At 35.5% G+C, this 16,711-nt stretch overlaps 1 protein-coding gene across 1 annotated transcript in view; it reads left to right on the forward strand.

The window, feature by feature from the left end:
* Nucleotides 1-16,184, forward strand: part of DST (dystonin) — a 510,996-nt gene extending 494,812 nt beyond the window's left edge. Inside the window, 12 exon segments of the mRNA XM_037732623.1 lie at nt 230-359; nt 2,009-2,172; nt 2,975-3,137; nt 3,962-4,116; nt 4,278-4,352; nt 5,237-5,254; nt 8,024-8,141; nt 9,444-9,515; nt 10,430-10,629; nt 11,056-11,166; nt 13,953-14,076; nt 14,939-16,184. Of these exon segments, the coding sequence (XP_037588551.1) occupies nt 230-359; nt 2,009-2,172; nt 2,975-3,137; nt 3,962-4,116; nt 4,278-4,352; nt 5,237-5,254; nt 8,024-8,141; nt 9,444-9,515; nt 10,430-10,629; nt 11,056-11,166; nt 13,953-14,076; nt 14,939-15,201 (1,593 nt within the window). The 3' untranslated portion in view covers nt 15,202-16,184.
* The last annotated feature ends 527 nt before the right edge of the window (nt 16,185-16,711 follow it).

Below are 16,711 nucleotides of genomic sequence, written 5' to 3' on the forward strand. Positions count from 1 at the left end.
ATTTTCAATTTACTGACTTTACAAGCAATAACATTTTATATTCTTTAGAAATGAGGAAAGGCTGTATTATGATGGTTTAGATTTTTTTGCCCTAAAGATAAAGCATGGTGATATATTCTTCTTCAGAAATAATAACATGGTTCTTTTATTCTTTTCTTTTTAGTTCATTTCTAAAGATGGTTTTCTCTGGTATACTCTTATTTGATTGACATCATTTGTTTTATTTCAGACCTTCATGGAGGAAATGACCAGAAAACAGCCTGATGTTGACAAAGTAACAAAGACCTATAAGAGGAGAGCTGCTGATCCTTCCTCATTACAATCCCATATTCCAGTCTTGGATAAGGGACGAGCAGGAAGTAAGCAGTGGCCAATTTCTTTAAAATGTCAATAGTTAAGACAAGGGAACTGATTTTATTTTGAGTTATTTGAAATTTGGGGGCAATTAGTGGAGCACTTGATATCATAAAATGTTTTCTTGAATAAATACATGTGCTTATTGTATTTCTACAATACAATAAGTATTGTAGAAACTTATTTAAAAATAAAGAAAAAATATACTGAGGTTTCTATATGTAACTTTATTGTCTTGAAGTGAATCTTTCATATTAGCTAGGAGAAAATTGACAAAAATTTACAGTAAGAATAGAAGTCATCACCCCCTTTGCATTGTCTCATTTTTCTTCTGTTGTATACATAACGTTAAAGCTGAACATAACAAAAATGACCATGACCTGGGTAATGTTCATGACTTAGTTGTTCATTGGTGACCAGAAAACTGAGGGTTTTGCCCATGTTTTTGTGACTTCAGGCTCTATTGACTTCTTGAGCTACTTTAATAACCTGATATGACATTAAAAACAATCCTAATTAGCTTGGAGAAGATTTAAAAGAAATACAATTCGTGTTGTACGTTTTATGCATTTCTGAATGGAAATGCATTTTGTATATTATTTAATTTTTGAATTAAAAAGAAGTGATGTCAGAGTTGTGGTAATTACTTATTACACAAGTTGACAAGAGCCCTGTAGCCAGACTCTTTGGCTGTCTCCAACACTTACCAAACTGAGAAACACAACCCTGGACACGTGACTGAAACTCATTCTGCACCTCAATTTTCTCAACTGTAAAAGAGGATGATTATATCCTCACTGGAATGCAGTGAAAATTAAATGAGCTAGTACATATAAAGTGCTTACCATTCTTCCAGGCATATAGTTAAACGCTCAACTGTTTGTTGTGCTGTAAATCCCAGCTGGGACACTTAACATTCTATAAGACCATAGGCCAGTAATTTTTCTAGGCCACATTTAGCCATTTAGTAAGATGAGAAAAATTTGTTGAGGTCATTGTTTTGTGAAGTTGTTGAGACTTGCGGAAAACAGCCAGCAAGCAGGAGGAAACTTTGGTAAGGCAGTAAACTTGGTTTTGAGACTGTGTACAGGAAACATGTAATCTCAGTGGAAAATGGACTTGGGTGAAGGCTGGGGTCCCATACACATGCTGCCATATTTTATTGGGATTTGTGAAGCGTCTTGCTTTGACTCTTGTGACTGCCCAGTGTCTGCTGCCCTCATCTGCTCTCCCATTCTGCCTTATTCTCTAGGAGGGACAGCTGGGTTTGCTGTAATGCATTGTAAAATAGTCTCACTGGCCTGGGAGATTTCCTTTAACAAAGAGGAGGATCACAGCATGCTTTATTGTCATTGAAATGGCATGAATTTTAAGCTGGAAGATGTTTTAACCATAAATTTATTGAGAGAGCTTTCCAGTGTTTAAATGCCCCTGTCAGGATATATTTCTTTAAATCGTATGAACAGTGCATGATCCTTAATAAGGAAAATAGATTTGGACCTTGACAATCTACATCATCTAAATTAGGATGCTTTTACTTGTACAAACCCACAATTAAGTTGATGCAGTCTTAGCTAGGAGCAAAAAAGGTCAGGCCTTCACACATTTCAGAACCCTAGAAACTGCCATCCTAACTAAAGTTTTATCTTCACAGGAAAACGCTTTCCAGCATCAAGCTTGTATCCCTCTGGGTCACAGACACAAATTGAAACCAAAAATCCTAGGGTAAACTTATTGGTGAGCAAATGGCAGCAAGTCTGGCTTCTGGCTTTGGAAAGAAGGCGGAAACTCAACGATGCCTTGGACAGGCTAGAGGAGGTTTGGAAACTCATAACCCTCACCACCATATTGTCATTTGCCCTCATTCATCATAACACATTGCTATTGCCAATCTCGTTGTTTTTTTTTTTTTTTTTACTTTTCTGATAATAAGCACACTCTTGCTCTTTAAGTACATTTTTAAATTTCCAAAATAAATACCACAAGTATGTATGATTTTGTGAAACATTGATATATGGGATTTGGATTTAGGGAATCAATAAAAAAAAAAAAGATTATGTTTTAACAATCAGAAGCTGATTCCTTAAGAAAAAAAATCTAACTTGACATAATGTTTGCTGGTGATGCTGCCTGGCAAATATATAATCATTTATATTTCAGATCTTTGATTGTGTGTATTTTATTACCTAAGATTTCAAGTTTTAGATTCCGCAGTTGGGAAATTTTTAGAAGCCCTGGTGAGTTAAGAGAGTGGCTGATAGTGCAGAGGGAGGGGGAGCGAAGGGTTAGGTAAGCGCTATTGCACTGGACCTGCTACCCCAGTGAGCATGATGAGTGGTGCTGCTTAGAGCCAGACCACCTTTATGACTTTGGCATTAATCAGAAACTCACAGCTTAAGTTTTTAGGAATTGTGTTTGTAACGAAAAATCAGTAACAGCAGTGAATACATTTTAAAGGCAAAATGTTTCTAAGTCCCTTTTGCAAGATCATACATACCTCTTTTAGAAATGGTACTGTGTGTACTGCGTAGAGAATCATTTAAAAAATCTATTTCATACGGTATAACCTACAATTCTAGCACAGCTTTAACTAAACCAAAATACCTTTTTTCCTTTTTAGCTGAGGGAATTTGCTAACTTTGATTTTGATATTTGGCGCAAAAAATACATGCGATGGATGAATCACAAGAAATCTCGAGTGATGGACTTCTTCAGGAGAATTGATAAAGACCAGGATGGGAAAATAACACGGCAGGAATTTATTGATGGAATTCTTTCCTCAAGTAAGTTCCAAGACAGCTGACTGTAACTGATAGAATTCTTAAAGAAAATAAGCACACTTTAAATTGTGGGGCCAGTAAACTTGTGTTACTAATAAAGCATTGCCTTTTAAGTTGGCTAGGAGTAAGTCACTACCCTTAAAAAAGTATTTTTTGGTAAAATTTGTGGCTCTGGAGTCAGGAACACTCACTAACTGTGTGATCACAGATATGTTGTTCCCTTACTCCACTAAGGCTGGGAACTTGTTAGAATAATAAAGTTAATAATATATGATTCTTAAGGTGTTTTCTTTTGTGTGTGTGTGTGTGTGTGTGTGTGTTGCCAGGCATATGTGTAATAGGAAGTCAGTGCATTCAAGTCCCTTTCTTTTTCATTCTAATTCACATTCTGACCTAACTTTGTCATTAGTAGAAAATTAAAACTCTGTAAAAATCCTTAAGATACTTCTCACCTTCTTGTTTGAGGGACCAATCATTTGTATGTGATTTCCCTCACAGATGTTACTGATGTCTTTCTTAAGGTAAATTTCATATAAATTATTCTTTGACTAGCAATCGAACCATATAAACTTGCCAATGTTAAAACATTTTTAACCTGAAAAAAAAAACCCAGAATTTTTATGATTCACCTGAAAAGTAATTAAAGATAAGATTATATATAGCTGTTCATTTGCTGTGATGTAAATCAGTTTTTTAAAAAGGGATTTTTAACATATTTGATCACTGATGATTTAGCCAGCCACATTGAGTTTAATAAAGTGTGCGATTGAGGATGTCTTGAGAAGGAACTAACAAGTCACTACTTACCACTGTTTTCAAAACTTTAGAGTTTCCAACCAGTCGCTTGGAGATGAGCGCTGTTGCAGACATCTTTGACAGAGATGGTGATGGATACATTGACTACTATGAATTTGTAGCAGCCCTTCACCCAAATAAAGATGCATATAAACCTATCACAGATGCCGACAAAATCGAAGACGAGGTACTCATTATCTTTCCATTGCCTACAATACTGATAGTGTGTTCTGCCAGGATATCATAAACAATTCATACAACCATTTTATTTTCATTTTAATTGTTTGTCAAAGTTTTAAGAATTCTATGTAATATTGGCGTTAAATATTTCATCATTGTTTTTGGCAGGTGACAAGGCAGGTAGCTAAGTGTAAATGTGCAAAACGATTTCAAGTTGAACAGATTGGTGATAACAAATACAGGGTAAGTTTTCAAAATAACGTTGTGGTTTCTTTAAAGTATACAAATTGAAATCTGTGTACAGTTTGATCTCCATTGTTTTCCAGGAGTCTTATTCATTTATTTTTTTACCTTATATCAAACTTTAATGGTATATGAAACTCTTACTTTTAACATTTTAATTTGTAGGAAGGTAGCCTGCATTTTGCATATTAGGAAATATCTTTGACATCTACATAATGCACATTACCTTTAAAGAAAAAATATTCACAAGAAAATACTCAAAACTCATATGTTTAGGTTTCTTCATATTGTATTATGATTAGAGGTAAGTTTTCAGATTTCAGACAAGAAAACTATTCTAATCCAGAACCACAAAGTTAAAAATACTGACTCATTTTAATAAATATGAAAAAAGAGGGTAATGTCTTTTTTTACTTGTGCAGTAATTTTTGCTTTTATGCAGAATCTCAGTTAACTTGGTTCACTCTCTTAAAGCAGAAGAACAGTGTGACTTCATTACTCTTTCTTTACTTTTTTTTCTCCTTTTCGGAACATCTCTTATATGTAGTAACTAGATAGGAAATGTGCTGAGTTTCCCCAGTACAGCATGTTACTTACAAGTGAAACATTATTTTTATTTTTATACTTCCATATTAAAAATAAACATAAATGTATTCAAATTTTTTAACTTAGATTTGAAATCCTAAGAATTTTCAAAAATATGTGTACAGAAAAATTGCCCGATTGTTTGGTTTGAAATTGGGACAACTGGGCGCCTGCACATCTCTAAACTAGATACTACATCCAGAAGCACAGAGTGTGAGAGTGTGTGTATGTTCTAGAGTCATATAGAAAGTTTCCTGTTGAACTAATTGTGTCTTTCTTCCATTTTTCATTTTTATCAGTTCTTCCTGGGAAATCAGGTATAAACCAGTGGAATGTATTCTCAAGTTCCTGATGATTTTTTTTTTTTTAACTTTAATTCATAGTCATTAAAGCTTGCCATGGCCAGTCTTTCCCATGCTGTCTCCCTAGCTACTACATTGTTGGTTGGCGTGGTGTTTCTGTAAGCGCTATAAGGGTCCTTGATTCAGGATTCCTTTTTGCCTTGTGTCTCAAATGAGGAGATTACTATTAAGCAAACCAGATAATGAATTGTAACTCGGCTTGCTACAGTGTTACAGTTGCAATTTTTCGTTCCCGTTTTTGATAATATGAGCATATATTTTATGCTGGTACTCATTGGAAAACAAATTTGATTCTCCGCACGTCTCTGTGTTAGGCTCATTGGCGTTTAACTATTTAGGACATATGGTCCACAGTAGCTAAGGAGGATCAGCCTCAGGCAGTGACACGGGAAGACAGAACCAAGAGATCTCCTTAGCGCTCAGTGCAAGTATCACATTCTCTCCACAGAAGCTATTTGCCATTTGTTCCAAATCACTGATTTGGGGCTTGGCATCCTCTGAGTAGAAGTGTTAACTCAGTAGGCTTTAAATGATATCATTCTTTTTGAGGAAAGTTATCGCTGTAACATATACAGTATCTTAAAAGTCACATTTTATGCCATCTTGATCAAATGTTTATATTGGCACTTAAGTCACTAAAAAATATTTATGTTGACATTTGAGTCTGTATAAACTGTCTAGTGGCACTACATCATGAACAGAATTTTGAAACTAAAGACAAGAGATACTCTGTTTTGATTTAAACATGTTCATGAAGCTTTTTTTTCTTTTTTAAATTTTATGCTTTTGGTAAGAACCATGCTGTCTATAGCATCTGATCATTTTACATTAGACATGACTCTGCCACTCCATTTTAAAGCCATATGACATCTCAAGCTTCAGATTATTTATTACCTTCATTTATTGCAAGCAAATAATTTATTTAAAATAGAAATACTTTGAATAGATTTTTTAAACTTCCATTAGTTATACTATAATACATAAAATGTTGCTTTTCCATTCTTGCTATTTTCTGAGTCAGCAAATGGGAGCTGACTTTGTAGAAAGGATGAGAGAAATACTTACCTCAAAAGGTTTTAGTCACTGAAAGCATAGTCAGCAACATTAGTCTATTTTCTCTTGTCTTGTTAGTTGGTTATTGGGAAAATTTAGAGAAATACTGAAGACAATGTTAGTTGTCTGGAGAATGCCTTATTAACATAGAAAATTATTTATATTTATTACACTTGAAATATCATCTCTGTAAGGAACTTTTAGTTATTTCCTTATAACTTTTGTTTTGAGTATAATCTTAAACCAAAACAATCTAGTCCCATTATCTGGTTCCTTAAGGGTAATTTTCTTTAAATCCCCTCCTTTCCCTTTGCTTATTAGCAGCACCAAATTTTTTCTAACAAAATACATTTACGTTTTTATTTTTAAATTTTAAGTAACATTTCAGGAACAGTCATAGGAAAGTTTAAGTCTGAATGTTTAAAAAAAAGATTTAGAAATAGAAGTTTTTAAAATTTTAATGGAAAAACTCATGTGTTCCTGTTGGTGCATTTTACATGCTTTCTAGGTCTTTCTGAGTTTTAGGATCCTGAATGGGATTTGGTTGGTATTGTTTTTGGGTTTTCTTCCTGAAACTCAATATTAAAACACTGAAAAGTAGCAGATTTTTTCTACTTAAAGTTTTCTGTTTATCCATAATGAGCCCAAATAATGTCACAGTTGTATGTTACCTGCTTTACAAAGAAGCCGTTTATGTTTAATTGTTCATTTTGCTTTCTTGTCTGCTGGGATGGCAACCGTGAAATTCAGTCTGGTGGTTTTTATGAGTGGACATGAACCTATTAGAAATGATTTAAAGTATAAAATCATTTCTCACAGGATTTCAAAACATATACCTGGAGTCTAGAAATTTATTTCTAGGACTTGCACAATTTGTAGCATATCTACATTATTGGAGATCCATTGAAAGGGCAAGAAAAAGATGATTGTTAGTATCAAGAGTTACAATACAGACAGCTATGAGAGGAACCTTTTAGATGTGGCAGCCATATCATTAATAATGTGTCATTGGCTGTTCTAATATTACAGCAATCTAAAATGGTATATTAATCCAGCCTTTAACAAATTGGTTTACCAGATCATTAGGGATGCAGAAATTTTAGTTGACTGTGATATTTGTATGAGTCATACTCATTTACTTTATTCTTCTTAAGTCAGAACTGCTCTCAGAGAAAACAAAATGAGTTTATAAAGATTTCTCACAGATTTCAGTGGAAAACAGTTTTATTAGAAGAGATAGTTTTAATGAAGAAGAATCAAAGATTATTAAATTTTTCTTAAAATTATCTTATTTTGGATAAGCCCTGGTCAAGTGGGCCAGTGCTTATTTTCATGGCTGTGTTTAATTTCTAGAAACTTTTTTAAATTACTGCCTTACTAATACTGTTTCTGTCATAAGAAAGAAAATTAATTTTTAGACCAAAGCTTTGAAATTATTCTTGATAACCTTGTAATCTCTTTTTTTTTTTTTAAACTGTTTCCTTTGGGCTAAATCAGCATGCAGCCGTCTAACGCAAATCATTACAAACCCCCTTTTCTAAGATTTTACTAATCGCTATGAACTAAGCAAGAAATTAAAGTTGGTTGCTTTAGCTACTGCAAATTGCACATCATCCTGTAGTTTAGAATTATCATTGACAACTAGAAGTTCTTTCTTTCTTCACTGAACAGTTTGGAGACTCCCAGCAACTGCGACTGGTCCGGATCCTGCGTAGTACTGTGATGGTTCGTGTTGGAGGTGGATGGATGGCACTTGATGAGTTCTTAGTGAAAAATGATCCTTGCAGGGGTAAGGAGATGCTTATCATGACAACATCATGAAAGTATTTCAGTGTTATATTATTTTCCAGCACCAAAACATACCGGGCATAATTTTGGTCATTTATTCCAATAGTGAATGTTTCACATTAGTCTGTCAGCCTAAAGTTCCCAGAGAACCTGTGGCAGTCATGTAAACCATGTTCTTCTCATTGTTTTTTTTTATTTTTTTCGCTGGAGAAATATGGTGGGCGGGAAAACTAGAATCCATTTTCTTTAGGAGACTTTTACATCTGTAATTTTCCAAACAATTACACCGACCAAGGAAAGGATTTTGTCTATTGTTAAATAGCAAAGTAAGAGAAAAGAAAATTGAGGTCTTAAAGACTGAAAATACTGGATAATAAAAGTTTTTTACGAAATGAAGGACAAAAGTCAAAGTTTTTATGAAATGAAGGACAGGTCAGGAAAGCCATAATTAAAATGTTTTAAAATAATAATTCACTGCTAACTTGACTCTTCGAAGTTGCAGATTAGAACATTAAAAATATAAACATTTAATACTATAACTCTCTACATATCTTTCAGCCTGAGTCCTAGGTTAGCTTTTAATTTTTGGTTTCAGATCCTACTGTCAGTTTTTAAGTTCTTAACCAATTTATGTTACACGTGGTCATTTGATTGCAATTTCTAATTAGGTACCACTTAGTAGGCCCATTTTTCTCCCTCAAAACCAAAAAACAATAAAATTGTTATAATTTTCTTTAACCTGCGAGCTCTCTGTAGTCCTTTTAAGCAAACATCAAATGTTCATGTCAGTGCTGCCTCCTTCGGCTACCAAGTAAGAAGCCAGGTTTCCTTCAGTCAGGCCTCTTGGTTTTGGTGATGGTGTCACCATCTGGTACACATAGGCTTCTCTGCCAAGGCCACTATGGATTGTTATACAACCATATGCAGTAGCCCTGCTCTCTCCTGGCCAAAGACATGCCTACAAGAGAAGTAAAACAAGAACAAAAGCTCCTGTTTGTTTTATATTTTGAAAATAAAATACTCTAATGCGAAGTGCAACTCTGTTTATGAAGAAATCGGAATACATAGTGTTCTGTTTGGCTGCTTAGGAAGGTGAGCACAGCTGTGGCACAGTCTTCCAAATACATTTTTCTTATGGAGCCAAACCTTTGAGTGCTTCTTTTCCTGATGCAACTTTTCTTCTAAAATGTGTGCTAAAGGCCGGATCTGAGCACCCTTTGCATATTCAACTACTGTACTTTGTTTTCTTCTTCTGCTAACAGTATTCTTTAATGTGATTGGTATCCTGTGTCATTTTTTCTAGTTCATCATCATGGGAGTAAAATGTTACGTTCGGAATCAAACTCTTCAATTACTACTACTCAGCCTACTATAGGTTGGCAACCTCTCTCTTTGCCTCTCCCCTCTTTCCTTTTCTCTTTCCTACTTTTCCATTCTTGCTTCAGTCGCTTGTTTTAAAATAACATGCTTCATCCATCGCGTATGGCTTAACTCATATCCAACTGAGCTGGTGCTTCCAAATTTCAATTCTGAAAATTTGACGCACTTTGGTTGTGTTACAAATGCAGGTGTTAGGAGTGATCAAACACATGCTAACACGTTGCTCATCGGGTTCTTGTGGAGTGTTCTCCGTGTGCTATGTGTTTGTGTGAGTGCTGCTTCACTGATTACCTCACCGATCCTTGGGTCTGTTACTGCATGTTGGTAAAACCGTTTTTCAAAGCATAAAATAAAACTACTAGCTGCCTCATTTAAGTGAAAAATCTGGAAGTTTACTTGTCGTCATCATGACTAACAAGCCATCACTCATTCTGTGTAATTCGATCGTTTAATTAATCCCAATGTTGAAATATTGGCATTCTCTTTACCTCAATAGTACATGCAAAAGACGCAGTGTCTGCCTTACTGGTCTGTCTTCTCAGTGTGGTGAGGGGTTAATGAAACCATGTGGGCATCAGTAGCTGGTGGATTAATGATATTTTAGCATGAGCTTTCCATTTTCATGCTGACACTTTCTTTGATAGTGGTTATTCTTGCTGGTGTCTAGTGTTAGAATAAGCACACTTTATTTTTTTCCTCCCCAAACTCACCTGTATCCAAAAGGAATGCATTGTAAAGTAATGCATTTAACTTTTTGTTATGCTGAGGTGGAGTTGGCATGGCAAAAAGATGTTCTTGAAATTCTCAGCGTGATCTCTGGTGCCAGGTGATCGTTCTTCCCATAAACGATTGAACGCCTCTTCTTTTCCTTCTTTTCTTTGTGCGCGTTGTTGTGTGTGTGTTATCCAGCCAAAGGAAGGACAAACATGGAACTGCGTGAGAAGTTCATTTTAGCGGACGGTGCCAACCAGGGTATGGCTGCCTTCCGACCCCGCGGCCGAAGATCCCGGCCTTCCTCACGAGGCGCTTCACCCAACAGATCCACTTCTGTGTCCAGTCAGGCTGCGCAGGCGGCCTCCCCGCAGGTCCCTGCCACCACCACACCCAAGGTAGGACTCGGGGATGAAGACTTTTCCTCCCTCTTTGCAGTCAATGTCCCAAGTAGACTTTTGAATGTTCTATTTAGGGCCCTAGAATTTATAGGACCAGCTGTCTCCAGTTGTGCCCCTTCTCACAATATGGGAAATAAAGGATTTTTTTTTTTTTAAATAAATGCCTTTGCCTAGTGACCCACATAGAGATGATCTATTCAGGTAGCCTTTGTTATCTTCCAGATTGATTTTTCTTTTTGAAGCTTAATTTTTTTTTTTTTTTTTTTTTTTGTTTTTTGTTTTTTTTTTTTTTTTTTTTTTTTTTTTTTTTTTTTTTTTTTTTTTTTATTGTGAAATGTGACTCTTTGCTATGAATATCTCTTTCTGTGGCTTTGTTTTTTTATCTGCTATCCTTTACATTTGATTTGCCATTGTTCCATACAGATTCTCCATCCTTTAACACGCAATTATGGTAAACCATGGTTGACAAACAGCAAAATGTCAACTCCTTGTAAAGCAGCAGAGTGCTCAGACTTTCCCGTGCCATCTACAGAGGTATCGTAAGGCCCCAGAGTCCAGTCTTAACAGTCTCCTTTAACTGAAACCGTTACCCACCCACTAATGTTGCTTCACCACTCTCCTAATATGTGTACCTTGATAACCCTATGTCTTTTTATATACTTCTATAAAATAAGCATCAACCCAGCAGCTCTTGGAAGAGGGTTTACAGAAAAGATAGTCTGTAGCTTGTTAAACAGCGTCAGTTTAACCAGTCACTCCTGCAGACTCCTTTTTGTTCTCATTATACTTAGTTCCACTTCTATCTCTTGGGACAGTAAAATATAGTCGATAATATCCAGACTTAAGTAAAATTTCTAAAATTTCTTTTAAAGCTACTAAGGATACTAGATGTAATGTGGGCAAGAAGTGTAAGACATTCCCTTCAGATGGGAGTAAAAGGCAGTATCATTTGCAAGAGAATCACTGAAAAGAATGATGACTCAATGTTCACTGTGGGTATGGTCCATCTGAATTCAGTTACATTCACACCTGCCCCAAAACTTTGGGTGGGTATGACACAAACTCTCAGTTATCAGTGCAGGGGGTCAGAGGGGTAGGCTTAGGTATGCAGAAAGTTATCTGTCATTTTTAACAGGTAATAAATATATGTTTTTTTTTTTTTAAAGATCTTAGTAACTAATTTAAGCATGCTCTAACTTTTTAATATGATTTGATATATGGGGAGAAGATATTTAGGTGTTACAAAATTTGCCAAGATTAACTCATGTAGGTCATTTACATTCAATTAGAAATCAACTGTATATTGTTTTAAGAAACTTCTCTGTGAAACAACAGACATAGGCACAAAATAATGAGATATTTTATTAGAATCCCAGTAAGTGTGGAAAAAATCCCTAAATACCTTTTCTTGAAATTGAAGAAGTCATTTCGTCTTAATGATAAAGGACATAACTTAAAGGTCAGGATCCTCAAATAAAAGTAATAAAATAACTTTTAAAAGGCTTGTCAGGCTTTTCACAACACTTTCTTATCTGTTACTTAATCTTCACATTGATAATAAGCCGTAGGCAGAGAAAATTGTGTTACCTTCATGCTCCATGGAAATCTCATTGCTGATAAGGGGGAGAATTGGAACAAAAACAACCCCTTCTTTAGCATTTTCTCATTTCTTTCATTTCCCCAAGCCCCTCGTTTCCACCCCTTCCCACCAAGTGGGTGATGTTAGTATTAGGTATTACCTCTAGAGATATCTGTCAATTATTATGGGTCTATTGTAGCAAAAACTAAGAAAGGTTCAAACAACCTCAAGGAACATATAAACATTTCCTTGAAATACTTAAGGCTATGATGCTATGTTCAGATTTTTTTTTTAAGTAGAAACTCCCTGAAATTAAAGTCTAAGTAGTTATTTAGACTAATGCGAAATTGTGTTTCACTTCAAATAACCTGATGAAACAAAAACCAACCAAAAACCAATGTTTCTATGGGAGGGACTGTGAAATAAAATCAAAACAATCAAGGCATTCTGAGAATGATTTTGGTCTTTCACGGTTATGAATTCTGCCACCTTGAGTGATATGTTTCATAATTTGTGGATTCTCACTTGCGTCGCTGAGATTCTGTTTAAGTTAGGAATTTAGCTAGATCAGCATTCTCAGATATTGGGCAAATCACGTCCCTCCTTAGGTTCTAATTTTTCACATTTTCAAGGTTATAATTAGGCGAGTGTGAGGATTAATTGTGGTTATGTGTATAGAAGTATTTTGAAAACTTGATCATTCTATGTATACAAATCACATAGAAATACTACACCTAAATATATGTATAGTATACACATATGTAGATAAATGAATATTAATATTAATAAAATTAACTCATGTATCAGACGGTTATAACATTTTAAGCTAATAAAGGGAAAATCAATTGTTTAAAAATATGTATGTAATTTGTTTCAATGCATTTCCTCCAAATAGTTCTCTGGCTGTGTATTCATTGAGGAATATTACATTACAGTCCTTATATTCCTCAAGATACTTGTTTTGTTTTGTTTTGTTTTACTTTGGGAGAATTTTTTAAATGTAGCGATCTGGAAAAAATGCAATGATTATATAATAAATCTCATGGTTATGATTGCTTTAGACATTCTCTAAAAACTCATATAAAGATTGTAAAACAATTTTCTGCAAATGCTGCCTATGTATTTTGTATGTAAAGACTGTAGAAGTGATAGAGCCAAGAATTGGAGTGATATGGTAGCAAGTTATTTAAAAATCACTTTCTTTTTCTTATTGCAGTTAAGTTTGTTTAAATGATGTTTAAATGTTTAAATTATTTATTTACTTAGCATTCCATCTCTATCTCTGCCTAGCTCCATAAAAGCAATGGAGGCAGCAGAATATCCAGGCACAGCTTTCCTCTGCTCCATACCCCCTGTATGCATGCAGTCACCATCATTTTAGCCATACACCCTTAATTCTGTAATATTCACAGATAGTCTGAAAGATACTAACATACCATTTAACTTGTCGTTTTCTTCTTGCCATCACTTATGCTGAGTTGGGGGTCTCCGTTTTGTGTTTTCTCTTCAACCATGAATTCATATTTATTAAACTTTCTTTTGAATTCTGAGAGAGAATAAGAAATCAGAAGAGAAAATCAAGTGAGAATCCCATGCCTTATTTAATTGAAGAGCTTCACCCCCTCCACCTTCTAAAGAGGCATAGTAGAGAGTTTCCACCCATATGTAAAGAAGTGGGGTCAGTGGAATATCATGGTGCAGGAGCAATATTTTGAAATGTTTTGTCACTGGTTAAATACAGGGAACACCAATACAAGGAAGCAAGCTTCGACTTCCAGGGTATTTATCAGGGAAAGGCTTCCACTCTGGGGAGGACAGTGGCTTGATAACAACTGCAGCTGCCAGAGTTCGAACACAGTTTGCCGGTGAGTGTGGTGCATTTCTTTTTTCAATGGCTTTTGCAGCATTGTCATCTAAGGATTAAAGTCCCTTTTCCTCCTCATTGGACAAGAAGTTACAAACTGACCCTGAGGTAGTCTTAAAATAATAGGTAGCCCCAGTCCTCCAAAAATAGGGGATAAAGTGAGTCATGGGCACAAGTGTCTAAAAGTATCAAAGAAAGATAAAAGAATTACTGCACAACAACAGAAAATATGCAGTGGTATTCTGCCCCTTCAAGCTGAAAGGTCCTGGCTCTTCTACCAGCTCGGAGATTGCATAGGACCCTGTTTGGGGGTGGTTGGAAAAATTCAGCTACACTGAGCCTCATGCCAGCGTATCTCACATTGCTTTGCAAAATAGTAAACCTGCTAATCCCTGGGTTATGAGCTCAGCAGGCATGAAGCCTCTTTGAAGTTTCAAATCTCCTATGTTGAATTCCTATATTCTTGGAGTTACCTATTCCAGGGCAAGACTTACACCTGTCTTGTTTGTTCTATGTTTGCATCACACACATCCCTGGACACACAATTTAAACTTAGGAAGCACAGTCTTAAAGGATAGGTATATTCCTTATGTCTGTTTGTAATAAAAAGAATCCTGTTTTAAGTAGGGGGAGCCAAAACTTACCTTTTAGATAGAAATCTAGCCTTTTCTATATTATATCTACTTAGAGTAAGCCTGCACACCCTTGTGTAATAGGGAAAGGCCGTGAATCCACAAGTGTTTTCTGTGTGCCTACTACACATCTGGTAAAAAAGTTAAGATAAAAAGTGGCATCAAGTTTCAAAAACTGGTTGCAGATAGACCCGGTAATAAGGGTGAGCTGTCTCTACCTTCTTTCCTCAGATTCCAGGAAGACTCCCAGCCGACCAGGAAGTCGAGCCGGAAGCAAAGCTGGCAGCAGAGCCAGCAGCCGCCGGGGCAGTGATGCATCAGACTTTGACATTTCAGAAATCCAGTCCGTGTGCTCAGATGTGGAAACTGTCCCCCAGACACACAGACCTACACCCCGAGCAGGTTCTCGGCCATCCACAGCAAAGCCTTCAAAAATCCCCACGCCCCAGAGGAAATCTCCTGCCAGCAAATTGGACAAGTCTTCAAAGAGATAGTGCAATTGGTTCTCCCAAGGCCCTTCCTTGAGCATTTATTATTTAAGTTTGAACGATGTAAAATATGATGTAGAAATTCTTGTGAAATATTGCAAGAGGCGAGTTTAAAATTCTGCAGATGGCCTTATTTGTGTATTTGTCTTTTTATTTTATCTGTATAATTTTTTTGTCAGATATTCTGGGGTTAAAGTCACATCATATGTGAGGAGGAAAAGTTTAACATGAACTAACATTTCTGCACTGTAACGTGCAGGGCACACACTAAAATCAGTTACTGTACCTACAGGTAAGTCTACATCCTCTCCGATAGCCACAGTACGCCATCAATCCCTGACGTTAGGAATACCTCATGACACTTTCCTGTTTTTATGGAAACTCTGAGAAGCTAAATGATACATGCAGGGAATACTTTTTAAGATGATATAAAAGATGGAAGACAGACAAACACACCCACACACAGTCTTTGCAGTATCTTACAGAGAACTCACGAAAGTTACTTCGAGCACTTGCCAGTACTATGATACTCAAGTACCTTGCAGCATTTCTGTGCCATTGCTTTCAGTCAGGCCAGAGGCATCCTGGATATTAGACCTATTATACTGTAAGAATATAATTATAAAGTGCATTCATATACATGTGAGGTTTTCTTTTGCTTGAGTGGACAGTAGCACCTGTATCATTGAACTCATTTTGTATCAGAGCAATTTTGCTTGCAGAAAGCTATAAAATAAAACACGTCCCTTAACTACATTGCTATGGAATTAATTTTTTTTCCCCAGGGAAAATTAGTGTATTTTTTTATGAGCAATATCAATTTGGAGTGACCAAAAGATACTTTAAAATGGGTTTATTTTGATTTCTCATCTGAAATAATCATGTTCTGGTATTATATCTATATTTAATAAATATATACATTTTAATTTATTATGTATACTCACTATAGAAAGATATTAGTATGCATTTAATAAAACATATTCACTTGACTATATGGCATACCTGATTATTTAAAGTGAACTTCTATTATTTGTTTTAAATAAAGGTTATATGTATGATATATGTTTACTAAGAAAAAAATAGGCTAAATTTGGGGGACATCAAAAACAGGGCGTTACAGTAATGTTAACCACTTATTCAACATATATTTCTGATAAGTATCAGCCATGTGGCAGCCATTGTAACTGACACTGAGACTATAAGGTTACTCCCGTCCCCTCTTCAAGAGGGAATCAGTTAATCACTAAAAAGCAAGGGATGTGTGGAAGGCTTACTGATTTAATTAAGGTAATATAGTAGTATTCTTCTGGCCTGTGTACATTTAAAAGTCAAATTGTAAAATTTTCCTAAATATGAAAATAGTATCAGATATCATCAGAAAGATGGCAGAGTGTTACTTTAGGCATAAAGGTCCCAACATTCTGCATAACTTTGTGAATTTGCTTTAGCAAATGTCAGTGATGGTGTTCAGATTCAAGGGAACACCTTGAATTCTGTTTTTCCTTCGTGGCCTTTT

Source organism: Cebus imitator, unplaced genomic scaffold (assembly GCF_001604975.1).
Source record: "Cebus imitator isolate Cc_AM_T3 unplaced genomic scaffold, Cebus_imitator-1.0 Scaffold460, whole genome shotgun sequence".
Classification (NCBI taxonomy): Eukaryota; Metazoa; Chordata; class Mammalia; order Primates; family Cebidae; genus Cebus; species Cebus imitator.